This window comes from Salvelinus namaycush, chromosome 7, assembly GCF_016432855.1.
Source record: "Salvelinus namaycush isolate Seneca chromosome 7, SaNama_1.0, whole genome shotgun sequence".
NCBI classification, from domain to species: Eukaryota; Metazoa; Chordata; class Actinopteri; order Salmoniformes; family Salmonidae; genus Salvelinus; species Salvelinus namaycush.
Window position 1 is genome coordinate 49,638,798 of NC_052313.1, and position 13,771 is coordinate 49,652,568.

General features: G+C 46.0%; 2 gene segments (V, D, J or C); one reads left to right on the forward strand and one right to left on the reverse strand.

Annotated features, from left to right (window-relative positions):
- Window positions 1-11,204: 11,204 nt before the first annotated feature.
- Window positions 11,205-12,697, reverse strand: LOC120050805. The segment is given in 2 exon segments: window positions 11,205-11,540; window positions 12,637-12,697. Coding segments are annotated over 2 exon segments (381 nt in total).
- Window positions 12,698-13,228: 531 nt separating this feature from the next.
- Window positions 13,229-13,771, forward strand: LOC120050806. The segment is given in 2 exon segments: window positions 13,229-13,280; window positions 13,446-13,771. Coding segments are annotated over 2 exon segments (378 nt in total).

Here is a 13,771-nt window from a genome sequence, read left to right on the forward strand (position 1 = left end):
TTTAGAGCCGTACAAAAACCTCCTGCTCGAAATACACACATCATTGGTCCACTGGACACAGAACGAAGGGTCTTGTTATATGACATCACCAAGTACAACCACTTTACTAACTCAGAAATAATGGTTACAAACTAGTTTCATAACTCTTCCAACCTCCCATGTCTACAAATATCCTCCTTATCAGAAAGATACAGGTGAAATAGTCCCATTGAGGATGAATAATCCATATCATGTCAACATATAATCATGTGTGAAGCAAAAAGGTTTGTATGCCTCAATGCTTGGTTGACCAACCGGACACACACAGCTGGCCAACACTTCTTTGTAGCAGTATTGGGTGTGTAAGTGCTTGACTGTGTGACAGAGAGAGAGCCCTGTGAAACAGAAACTTAGATTTCCATGTCCTCTCTCCCAGAATAGAACAGTACACTCCCCAGATGTTCCCCCATCCTTACACGACACCAGCGCTAGACCAGAGGAGGTCAAAGATCAAAGTCAGAGGTTAGATGTCAGTCACAGGTCATTTTATAGGTCACTGCACTGATCTTGTGTGGTGTGCACAGGAAGAGGTTGGACACAGGTCGTCAGCCAGACTGGTAAAGGTCAACGATTAAAAAGTCAGAGGTCAGTTCCCCAGGGAAGAGAGTCAGTCCAAATCCAACATGCCACCAGACTGCCTGTCACTTTTTGTCAGCTTTTTGTTTTCTTGACAAAGAGACTAGTTGACAAGAGCACCATTTTCTGAGGTCATTCTAGTAGTACCCCTAAAATGGCATGAGGAAGTATTAGATAACTAGTGATCTACATCTGAAGATTCATCATGATTTCATCAGGAATCAGCACTGAGCCAGTTTCATTATGAATCTATCAGGAATCAGCACTGAGCCAGTTTCATTATGAATCTATCAGTAATCAACACTGAGCCAGTTTCATTGAGAATTTATCAGGAATCAGAGCCAGATGGAAGTCCTTTATCCCAGTCCCAGCCTCTATGCCAGTAAGTTTAGGGCATTACAGCACATTACCATTCCTTAAATCACTGGAGTCTAAAGCCTTGTATTTTCCCTGTATCCCGTAGCTAGGAGATCTTTCACAACGTTATTTTCATTCAGGAAAGCTTCATAGTGGTTATGAAGATGGGCAAACATTGTTGTCGTGGCGTCATGTTGAACTTGTTGATTTTCGGCTGTGTAGCCTACACAAACACAAATTAACCAAAATGGTATCATCAAGTAAACGAGCGATAAAACAAGTGTGAAACAAGCGTCACTACAGACCCAGGTTCGATCCCAGGCTGTGTCACAACCGACCGGGAGTCCCATAGGGCGGCGCACAATTGGCCAAGTGTCTTCTGGGTTAGGGGAGGGTTTGGCCAAATCTCTGTTGGTGTTCTGACAAGTGCCAATCAGAGTCAACACAATGAAACATCCCTATTGGATCTAATGGCAGTATTTTATCTAAGTACAGAGATGACATCGTTGACTTTCCCCCAGAATGCAACCACCCCCGGGCATTTCCACAGCACATGATGAAAAGTACCAAGGTCCCCTGTGGTGCAGAACTCACATAATGGTGATGGACTAATACCCATGTGAAGTCTTTTTTGAGGTGTTAGATCGGTTCTATGGCAAAAAATATATAAATGAATTGGTGATTGGGGTTTCTAGATGATCCAAATATATTTTTCCATTTCGTCTCCCAATTCATTTGTCTGTCAGCAAGTATAAAATCATTTTCCAATACAGTGGATAGACATAATGGCTTTTGGCTGCAAGAATTAATTGACTATAGATATCAGAAACAACTCCTTTTGAGGGGTGCCTGTCCGTTGGAAGTTTGACCAATGGGTGTACTGCTAGTTCTGCTCCCCAGGGGACCCCATAGGCTGGGTGGATAGGCGGAGTTGAAGGTAAAGACAAAATGATGAACCTGGGACATTAAAACACTGGTGGATTTCCTGGAAACTGAGGACTCAATTCACATTGAATATGTCTTTGAAAGTATAAACACCCTTCTTAGACCAATAATCTGATATAAATGGTTTCTTACACACTAAGCATTTCATTTAAGATTAGATCTCATATTCTTCTCTGTAGCTTTCCACACATTTACTGAGTATGCTATAATGGGTCCAAACAATAAGTCCACCTGATGCTTTTGTTGTCTGTGGTGTTGCATATTTAATCTGTGGTCACTGTGGTATAAATTATCGGAGACAGGTGCAGGAATATGTAATTGGGATTTTAATACTCCACCCAAAAATACAACATGCCATGAAAAGGCACGGGGACAAAGCCCAAAACAAACACATATACAAAAACACAGGGATGTAACCCAAACAGAAGAGCGAGTTTAAACCTCTAATAAATACAGGGGAAGAGACCCGTAATAACAATACACGGGATGAGACCCGTAATAACCAGTGCACAATACACGCAGCACGAAAGCCTAAACAACAAAGCACAGGTACTCACAAGACCAAAGGACATGGGGACAATAACCCACAAGACAATGGTGAACAGAGGGCACATATATACAGTTACTAATCAGGGGAATTGGAATCAGGTGTGCGTAATGAGACAGTTCAGTGATGCCTAGAGGCCGGTGACGTAGACCTCCGGAGCTGCTGCACAGAATGAGCAGCAGTACCGGGGGAATCCGTGACAGTCTCCTCCCCCAAATTAACTTCTTTATGACAGAGTCAAGTTTAGACCAATAGTCTATAGGAGGAAGCAGTGGTAACATGGAACTCATAAAATTGATACAAGTGATGACATTCATTTTAATCATTGAGATTCTAGCATGCAAAGAAGTGGACATAGCAGACCATATTTTTATGCTTTTTATCAAAGCTGTATGAGGAACTGTATGAATCTGAATAATATGCTCTAAAAAGTTGTATTTATTTCTGTAGGATCAGATATCAGACCCTTTTCAGGGGATCTGATCAACTGTTTTGATGATCTTGTTTCAGCATGTTTAAACTGCAGTGCCAGTAAGTAGCTAGGCCTAATCCCTTGAAAATAGTATTTTTGTCGCACCTATCTAGATATGAATGTCAAAAAGCGACTTAGATAGACCACATCATTATAGTTTCTGTCCCATTATGGTGTCTGTGAGAGCACAGGCAGTGCCATTGAGGCCATCTCCATTTTGAAGTAGTCCATTTTCTTCTTCTACTACTTTTACTGGTAAACAAACTGACAGGGTGCAAACTGTCACCTAGACTGTGTTGTTTGAACAGCTATAGAGCCAAGGTTGGCGATTTACTGCCACCTGCTGTAATGTAATAGCAATACACTAGCATGGAATTAATACACTTACATGTAACCAAATGCTATGGTCAATTACAGGTCTTCCCACAGATTTAGGTCAGCTATTTCCTCCATGTTTAAGATTATTGTGTTTATGTCATTGCATGAACAGTTTCATCATCTGTCCTGAGGAAGGGTATTTCTATAGAGCAGGTGCTTTGCATTGGTAGCACATGCTTCAGTGCTCTGAGAGTGTTTATAGCCCTGTGAGTTTCAGACTGCAGGACTGAGATCTGTCCTGACACTTTAAGACTGCAGTGTTATCATTGTTGTGTCCAATCTGTTGTCTTCTCAGAGCCACAGATGATGATGAACATGATGAAGATGATATCACTGATTCCACTGCTGATCACAGTGGGGTTCCTGACTGTTTTCAATGCCTTTCATCTGGATTTTCAAGACTACTCAAAGCTACATTTTTCAATTTCAGCGTCATCTGCACAACATGTCCTGAATCAAGCTGATGAATCAAAGTCTGTTCGTCTGGGAGAGAATGTGTCTCTATCAAAGCCCTATCAGAACTCTATCAAGTTCAACCAGTATTGATGATGACATGAGCTGGTACCTGCAGAAACCTGGACAGGCTCCTAAACTCCTCATCTATAAAGTGAAAACCCTTCAGTCTGGAACACCATCTAGATTCAGTGGCAGTAGATCAGGTACTGAGTACACTCTTACAATCACCGATGTCCAAGCTGAAGATGCAGGAGATTACTATGGTATGGGTGTATATGGCGCCCCAGAGCTCTTCACACAGTGATTTAGAGTCGTACAAAAACCTCCCTCAGTCAGACTGCACAGAGACTCTACTGCTGCAGCTGGGACCTACTGCAGGTGTTGAGGAGCAACAGACTATGACATGAAACACTGGTTCACTGAACACACAACTCAGGTCTTGGTTATATGACATCACCAAGCGTAAATAACCACTACTTTACCCCCATACAGAAAATCTGGTTACAACTCACAAATAAATCTCAACTACTCTAAATAGTTTAGTCATGATCAAAACCAACAACTATATCCTTTAACCCCCTCCCATGTCTATAACGGTCAGATGATGTGGTTCTGCTCCTGTCCCCCTTGATATTTACTGTCCCAAGGGGTTCTACCCACTACCCACCCTCCCTCACCCCCTACCAACCTTCTAATGTTCGTTTTGTTACAGAGCAGTTTAGTCTTTGTTTAACAACCACACGTTCACAGATATTCACTTCTATTTATTTTATAATACAAATCAGGGACACCTTGTTCGACATGAATACAAAGTATTTTATTTTGTTAACATTTCCAATCTAAAAGCAAAAGCAATACAACACAGGTACAGATTTAAAGATGCAGAGTCCCAGATTGATGACCAGAGCTGAAGCTCTAGATAGATATTTAGAATATAAAAATCTTGTGACCCCCTATTATTTCACATAGAGTGAGTGTATGTATCTTATTATGCGATTTATTAAGCCACATTTTACTGCTGAACTAATTTGGGCTTGACTAAACGATTATATTTTAGTGCAAGGCACTGTATTGCCATGGGGCAGAGAGAAACATGTGCAGTTCTATAGATAATCTCATGCTATTTTGCAATAAGGCTGGAATTGTCACGGCTTCCACCGACGGTGGCTCCTCTCCCTGTTCGGGCGGCGCTCGCCGGTCTACTAGTTGCCACCGATCCCTTTTCCTTTTCTTTTGGTTATGTCTGTTTTGTGTTTCACCTGGTTTCATTTATGTTAATTAGGGAGGGTATTTATCTCGACATTTCCTTTGGGGTTTTGTGCTCGATTGTTTTCGTTTGACTGTCAGTTTGGGTTGCGTGTTCGTTAGTTCATGTTTAACAGGTGGTTTTTCCCTGGACTGTGTCTGAGTGGGGTTTCATGGCTACTGCTGTAGTCCGGTGTCCTGTGATTTTTGAGCTGGTTTAATAAACGCCCTTTTCATTCGGAACTTGTTTTTCCTGCGCCTGACTCCACACCCACATCTCCTCGGGGGGTTCTGACAGAATCCCGCACCGCAAATCATGGAGTCAGCAGGAGCGGACGCGCCCACCCCGTCCATGGAGGAGCGTGTTCAACAACATACAGCGGTATTACACCGTTTGGGGACAGCTATGGATCAGGTGTTGGCGAGAATGGAGAGATGGGAGAGTGTCAACGTCCTCGTCTCCTGCCTTTCGGGTCCGGACTCGGAAGGGCCCGGACTCGGCGAGGGACCATTACCCAGAGTTCACCCGCCGCTTGCGGGCGGTGTTCGATCACCCACCCGAGGGCAGAGCGGCAGGTGAACGGCTGTTTCACTTAAGGCAGGAGACGAGGAGCGCACAGGATTTCGCGCTGGAGTTCCGGACCCTGGCCGCCGGTGTGGGGTGGAATGACAGGGCCCTGATGGACCATTATAGGTGTAGCCTACGGGAGGACGTCCGCAGGGAGCTAGCCTGTCGTGACACCACTCTCACTCTGGACCAGCTAATAGACATGTCCATCAGGCTGGACATCTTGCTGGCTGCTCGCGGGCGTCCTGATCAGGGTCTGTTCGTTCCACCCCCCAGCGCTCCTGCTCCGACACCCATGGAGTTAGGGGGTGCTGCTGCTAGGGCCACCGGAGGAGGAGCTAGCTCATCCAGCACCGATCAGCAGTGTGTCCTCTCCGACCACAACTGGTGCAGGAGGAGCTAGTCTGGGAGTCGAGAGGGCAGGCAGAGCATGGCTCGAACACCTCAGGTGAGTCAGCACCCAGCTCACCCAGAGCTCCCTGTTGGTCATATGTATGTGTTGATTTCCTTTCCTGAGTTTTCCCCTCATTCCCAGCATAAGGCGCTAGTCGATTCAGGCGCAGCGGGGAGTTTTATGGACCGCGGTTTCGCGCGTAAGTTAGGGATTCCCTTGGTTCAGATAGACCAACCCTTCCCCGTGCACGCCCTAGATAGTCGACCGTTAGGGTCAGGGCTGATCAGGGAGGCCACGGTTCCACTGGACATGGTGACGCAGGGGGGTCATGAGGAGCAGATTAGTCTCTTCCTCATTGATTCTCCTGCGTTTCCAGTGGTGCTGGGTATTCCCTGGTGGGCTTATCACAATCCTTAAATTTCGTGGAAACAGGGGGCTCTTAAGGGTTGGTCAGGGGAGTGCTCAGGTAGGTGTGTGGGATTTTCCATCGGTGCAACGACGGTGGAGAGTCCAGACCAAGTCTCCACCTCACGCATCCCCCCCGAATATGCCGATTTGGCAATCGCCTTCTGTAAAAAGAGAGCGACCCAATTACCACCACATCGACGAGGGGATTGTGCGATAAACCTCCAGGTAAGCGTCGCACTTCCCAGGAGTCACGTGTATCCCCTGTCACAGGAGGAGATGGTGGCTATGGAGACATATGTCACCAAATCTCTGGGACAGGGGTACATTCGGCCCTCCACATCACCTGTCTCCTCGAGTTTCTTTTTTGTGAAGAAGAAGGAGGGAGGTCTGCGTCCGTGCATTGACTGTAGAGGTCTAAATTCCATCACAGTGGGGTTCAGTTACCCGCTACTTCTCATCGCCACGGCGGTGGAGTCATTCCACGGAGCACGCTTCTTCACAAAACTGGAACTTAGGACCGCGTATAACTTGGTGCGAATCCGGGAGGGAGATGAGTGGAAAACCGCGTTTAGTACCACATCTGGCCATTATGAGTACCTCGTCATGTCGTATGGGTTGAAAAATGCTCCAGCAGTTTTCCAATCCTTTGTTGACGAGATTCTCAGGGACCTGCATGGGCAGGGTGGACAGAGGACAGTGCGGGCTCGTCAGGCAAGGTGGGCGATGTTTTTTACCAGATTTCGCTTCACTATCTCTTACAGACCAGGTTCCCGTAACGTGAAGGCCGGCGCACTGTCCCGTCTCTATGATACCGAGGAGCGGCCCATTCATCCCACCCCCATACTTCCGGCCTCTTGTCTGGTGGCACCGGTGTTATTGGAGGTGGACGTGGACATCGAGCGGGAGTCTCGGTTAGAACCTCCTCCACCACAGTGTCCAGCGGGTCGGAGGTACGTCCCGCTTGGTGTTCGTGATAGATTGATCAGGTGGGCCCACACGCTACCCTCCTCTGGTCATCCGGGGATTGAGAGGACAGTGCGGGCTCTTAGGGGGAAGTACTGGTGGCCCACCTTGGCTAAGGATGTGAGGGTTTATGTTTCCTCCTGTTCGGTGGAAGGCTCCTAGACACCCTCCCCGTTCCACAGCGGCCTTGGTCACACCTGTCTGTGGACTTCTTACCGATCTTCCTCCGTCACAGGGGAACACTACGATCCTGGTCGTTGTGGATCGGTTCTCTAAGTCATGCCGTCTCCTCCCTTTGCCCGGTCTCCCTACGGCCCTACAGACTGCGGAGGCCCTGTTTACACACGTCTTCCGGCACTACGGGGTGCCTGAGGATATCGTTTCTGATCGGGGTCCCCAGTTCACTTCCCGGATTTGGAAGGCATTCATGGAGCGTCTGGGGGTCTCGATCAGACTGACCTCTGGTTTTCACCCAGAGAGTAATGGGCAGGTGGAGAGAGTGAACCAGGATGTGGGCAGGTTTCTGCGGTCGTATTGCCAGGACCGGCCTGGAGAGTGGGTGAGGTTCATCCCATGGGCCGAGATGGCCCAGAATTCACTTCGCCACTCCTCCACGGATCTGTCGCCGTTTCAATGCGTGTTGGGCTATCAGCTGGTCCTGGTACCGTGGCATCAGAGTCAGACCGAGGCTCCTGCGGTGGAGGATTGGGTGCAGCGCTCAAAGGAGACCTGGAGAGCCGTCCAGGAATCCCTTAAACTGGGCCGGTGGGCGACAGAAGGTGAGCGCTGACCCCCACCGTAGTGAGGCCCCCATGTTCGCAACGGGGGACAGGGTCTGGCTCTCGACCCGAAACCTGCCTCTCCGCCTGCCCTGCCGGAAGCTGGGCCCGCGGTTTGTGGGGCTATTTAAAGTCCTGAGGAGAATAAACGAGGTGTGTTACAGGTTACAGCTCCCCTCTTACTATCGTATTAACCCCTCGTTTCATGTGTCTCTCCTCAGGCCGGTGGTAGCTGGTCCACTACAGGACGTTGAGGTGCGGGAGGTCCCTCCGCCCCCCCTGGACATCGAGGGGGGTCCGGCGTACACTGTACGGTCCATCCTGGACTCTAGACGTCGGGTGGGGGGCCTGCAGTACCTCGTGGATTGGGAGGGGTACGGTCCGGAGGAGAGGTGCTGGGTGCCGGTGGGGGACATCTTGAACTCATCTCTGCTGGGTGAGTTCCACCGCCTCCATCCTGATCGCCCTGCGCCTCGCCCTCCGGGTCATCCTCGAGCGCGCTGCGGGAGGGGGGGGGTACTGTCACGACTTCCACCAAAGGTGGCTCCTCTCCCTGTTCGGGCGGCGCTCGGCGGACATCGACGCCGGTCTACTAGCTGCCACCGATCCTTTTTCCTTTTCTTTTGGTTATGTCTGTTTTGTGTTTCACCTGGTTTCATTTATGTTACTTAAGGGGGGTATTTATCTCGACATTTCCTTTGGGGTTTTGTGCGGGATTGTTTTCGTTTGACTGTCAGTTTGGGTTGCGTTTTCGTTAGTTCATGTTTAACAGGTGGTTTTTCCCTGGACTGTGTCTGAGTGGGGTTTCATGGCTACTGCTGTAGTCCGGTGTCCTGTGATTTTTGAGCTGGTTTAATAAACGCCCTTTTCATTCGGAACTTGTTTCTCCTGCGCCTGACTCCACACCCACATCTCCTCGGGGAGTTCTGACAGGAATAACGTTTCATTTATTAAAGCTAGTTTCCTGCAATCCTACACATATTTCCATGGGGCAGAGAAGAACATTTGCAGTTTATAAAGATTTTTGCCACGAGTTGTGATGTGTTTATATCCTATCTGAGGAGGGTGGTGTGACCATAGAGCTTGGTAAAAAAATATAATGGTAACAAGAGGATTCTAATATCCCATAACTCTTTGCAATTCATGGGACCATCGTTACTAGTTAGCAACGGCGCTAGTAGTTATCAATGGAGCTGGTCGCATGAATTTGTTTACGCTTCCACATGAAATTACTTCATTGTCTCATACTTCCCATAATCAACCTAGCCATAGAGATCCTATTAAATTACTGGAGGGGCTATGTCATTTACCCTCAAAGTTCCACAATGGGATGAAAATGGCAGCCATTGTTGTCAGGGAGAAATCAAAACCATTCTAATTGGAATGAATGATAGTAGAGGCATAATCTGATTTTAATTATGCAGGAAAATAAAAGTAAGGTGTGTGATATATTGGAAATTGTGTAATATAATTTCTGTCAACCTAAAATATTGTCATATAATCATAAATACTGTTTATACAGGTTTAATACAAATGTTCTACATAAATAGCCTCTAAAATATATGTAAACAAGACCATAAATGTTGAAATTGTTGTCTTCTTGTTGTCTTCTTGGAAAGCTGAGAGTGCTATTATATGATACAATATTAGTACTTGTCAAGTCCAATCATCAACTGATTTGAGGCATTGCATTGCTGTGAATTGATTGCATTTTTAAATGGACCGTGGGCATACTGACAGTTCATGTGAAGCAATAAACAGTTTGCAGGCCCAGTCTGTAATTCTACCAACAGCCTGACCCTGCCACTGTTTGACAAATAACTTTTTATGCTCTGTCTGAACTAATCTTCAGCATGATGACATTTTAAAACAAGAGGGCGCCATCAAGCTGAAAATATCAGAGCCATTTCTTTACTGTAGATAGTAAGGCTCCAGTAAGCATCACCTGTCTCCATTGGTCTAGTCTTGGATCCTGGACATTAACATTTGAGCAACAGAATTCTCCCACATGGGAAATGTCCCCATGTGGGGGATTTTCCTTGTTTTACTATCCTTGTGGCAACTTTTGGTCCCCACACGCACGCACCCACACACACAGGTGGTTTCAGCTCAGAGAGATCAAGCCAACATCAAGCCAACATGTTAACTCAAATCACCTGCTGGAAAGTAGAATACTGTGTGTGTGTGTGTGTGTGTGTGTGTGTGTGTGTGTGTGTGTGTGTGTGTGTGTGTGTGTGTGTGTGTGTGTGTGTGTGTGTGTGTGTGTGTGTGTGTGTGTGATTGTGTGTGATTGTGTTAGAAAGATGTTAGAAAGATGTGTTCCTTCAAAGAAGTACAATGAAGTATTACAGCCAGCAGGACTCAGCTCTGGTGATAATGATTACTCCCTCTCTCTCTCTCTCTCTCCCTCCCTCTCTCTCTCTCTCTCTCTCTCTCTCTCCCTCCCTCCCTCTCTCTCTCTCTATCTCTCTCTCTCTCTCTCTCTCTCTCTCTCTCCCTTTCTCTCTCTCTCTCTCTCTCTCTCTCTCTCTCTCTCTCTTCTCTCTTTCTCTCCCTCGCTCTCTCTCTCTCTCTCTCTCTCTCTGTCTGTCTCTCTCTCTTTCTCTCTCTCTCTGTCTGTCTCTCTCGCTCTCTTTTTCTCTCTGTCTCTCTCTCTCCTTCCCTTTCTCTGTTTCACACACCCAGCAGCCTATAGAGTGCTGTTTTGCATAGTTGTTGAGCCTCGCATGTCTATAATAGTGGTTCTGCTCCTGTCCCCAGATATTCACTGTCCCAAGGGGTTCTACCCACTACCCACCCTCACTCACCCCCTACCAACCTTCTAATGTTCATTTTGTTACAGAGCAGTTTAGTCTTTAGTTCACAGATATTCACTTCCATTTATTTTAAAATACAAATCAGGGACACCTTGTTTGACATTAATACAAAGTATTTTATTTTGTTAACATCTCCAATCTAAAAGCAAAAGCAATAAAACACAGGTACAGATTTAAAGATGCAGAATCCCAGATTGATGACCAAAGCTGAAGCTCTAGATAGATATTTAGAATGATAGAATGACAGATAGGTAGGTGTTCTCTGTGTACAGGGTGTCTACTGGGAGCAGTGGTGTGGCTCCAGTGTGTGAGTGACGGGGGTCTGGTCCTTTAGGGTGGCCTCACAGGTGACTGAGCCAGCCTTCCTCCACTGGTCAGTGGGGAGGGTGAGGCTGCTGCTCCAGCTGTAGTGACCGTCCTTCTCCAGGACCTCCAGGCTCTGGCTGCCCTGCAAGGCCCCCCCGGCCCCCAGCCTCCAACCCAGCTTCCAGCCCTCCGGGAAGCCCCTGTTGGCCAGGCACACTAGGGCCACATTCCCCTGGTCCTGCTCCTCACTGGAGGGGAGTAGGACGGTCAGGAAGGGACGTACCACACCCACTAGGAGAGAAGATGAGGGGGGAAAGGAGAGATGCCATGTAAGGGTTAAACTGGACAGGAACCTTGAACTTTCAACTACTTTAATATGAAGAAACAAATATGTTATTTTGTATTGTATGAAATAGTCTGTGAAAATGGCAGGTTATCTATAAATATATATTACACACTATTTTTCTTCCCTCCAATAACATCTATGAAGTGTGACCACACACTACAGTCAGGGATGTGTTAAAGTACTGTACAGAAAGAAAACGTACATATTTACAATATAACATGTTTGATAATGCTGCTGAACTGTTTCTGTGTATTTAAAGACATCGAACATGTCAACATATTATTTTCTATTTGCAGATATTTGGTATATTAAGTGTTTGTCCTTGAATGATCATTAGAGTAGGTGGAAACGTCGCAAATAATCTGAATCAAATAAATTAAACATTCTAATCTATAACTATTTCTTAATTATGACTTTGTGACTTTATAAATGTTCAACTGAATGTATTATAAAAATGATAAATCTGTCACGTTCTTTCAAAATTGAACCCAGAAGCAGACCAGGACAAGGAGCGTAGGAAGAAGGTGAGTATTTATTTACAAGTAAATGTGAATGGGTAGATATATCCAGGTGGCGTAGCGGGCAGCGGTGGTGAATTGATGGGAGTAAATAGGTGAATCCAATGGAGTAGCGGAATCCTCCGTCGACCAGGCGTGAATGGGGTGAATGATCCGGGTGAGTAACTGAAGGCAAAACAAACGGAGGTAAGTTCAAGGCAAGCAATACGTAAACAAAAATAACAAAACAAATACTATCCAACTGGAGTCTGATACTATGGCACAACATACTGTTCATGGCTAACAATCCGGCAGGGAATGGAAGTCAGGTCAGAGCTTTTGAAGGGGAGAGATGATGATCAGGACAGGTGTGCAGATTACTGATGGGACACAGGTGCGGGTGAACATCAATCTCCCAACAAGCTAATTCGCCCGGCAACCAGACAGGGTGCGTTCCAGGACACCTGAAACACACTCCAGGACAGACACACAGGCAAACCCAGACTCAGGAAGCGGGATTCGTGACAAAATCTCTTGTACTTACAGTCAACGATGAGTTTGGTGCCGCCACCGAAAGTGTACCACAATGATACATTGTGACTCATTGAACAGCCGTACAAAAACCTCCTGCACTTTACACACACCAGTAACTCTCTACACAACACACATTCAACCCTTCCACTGATTGTCTGTCAAAAATACTATATATACGTGAGACATAACTTTCAAATGAATTTACTTTGATGTTTTAGGTTTTTCATTTCAGCTGATTTCCCCCCTGACTATAAAATAGAAATGTTGGAGATGTCAAATATCTCTGACAAACTCAATAAGTACAAGAAGGCAGCAATATAGAATAGCAATACAGTATTATTGAATGAAAACACTTATATGTAACTAAATACTATGTTCAAGTCCTTCCAGAGATTTAGGTCAGCTATTTCCTTCCATGTTTAATATTATTATTGTGTTGCATTAACAGTTTCATCATCTGTCCTGAGGAAGGGTATTTCCATAGAGCAGGTGATTTGCATTGGCAGCTCATGCTTCAGTGCTCTGAGAGTGTTTATAGCCCTGTGAGTTTCAGACTGCAGGACTGAGATCTGTCCTTCAACACAACAGAAACCACGGCAACCATGATTGTGATCACCATCTTCATCTGGACACTGGTCTGCTGCTGCCTCAAAGGTCTGTTGTTTTAGAACTCTTACAATGGAAACATACATATTGTTGAGTACCTTGTATAATCATTGAAATGGCTCTTAATTAATAAATGTCCCTGCATAAAATATTATCAAATATAAATGATCTATTATTTATACTCATTGATCAATTAATATTTTTCCTCTTCAGGATCCAGAGGTCAGGTGACTGTGACTCAGCCTCCTGTAGTGACATTTTCTCCAGGAGACCCCGTCACTCTGACCTGTAGAACCAACCCTAAAGTGTACAAATACAGTGATGGAGATGAGGGTGCCTTCTGGTATCAACAGAGACCTGGAGAAGCTCCCAAACTCCTTATAAGATATGCAAAGAAACTGCAAGGTGGGATTCCTGCTAGATTCAGTGGCAGTGGGTCTGAGAGTGACTTCACTCTGACCATCAGTGGAGTCCAGGCTGAAGATGCAGCAGTTTACTACTGTAAGAGTTACCACAGTGGTAATGTGTTCACACAGTGA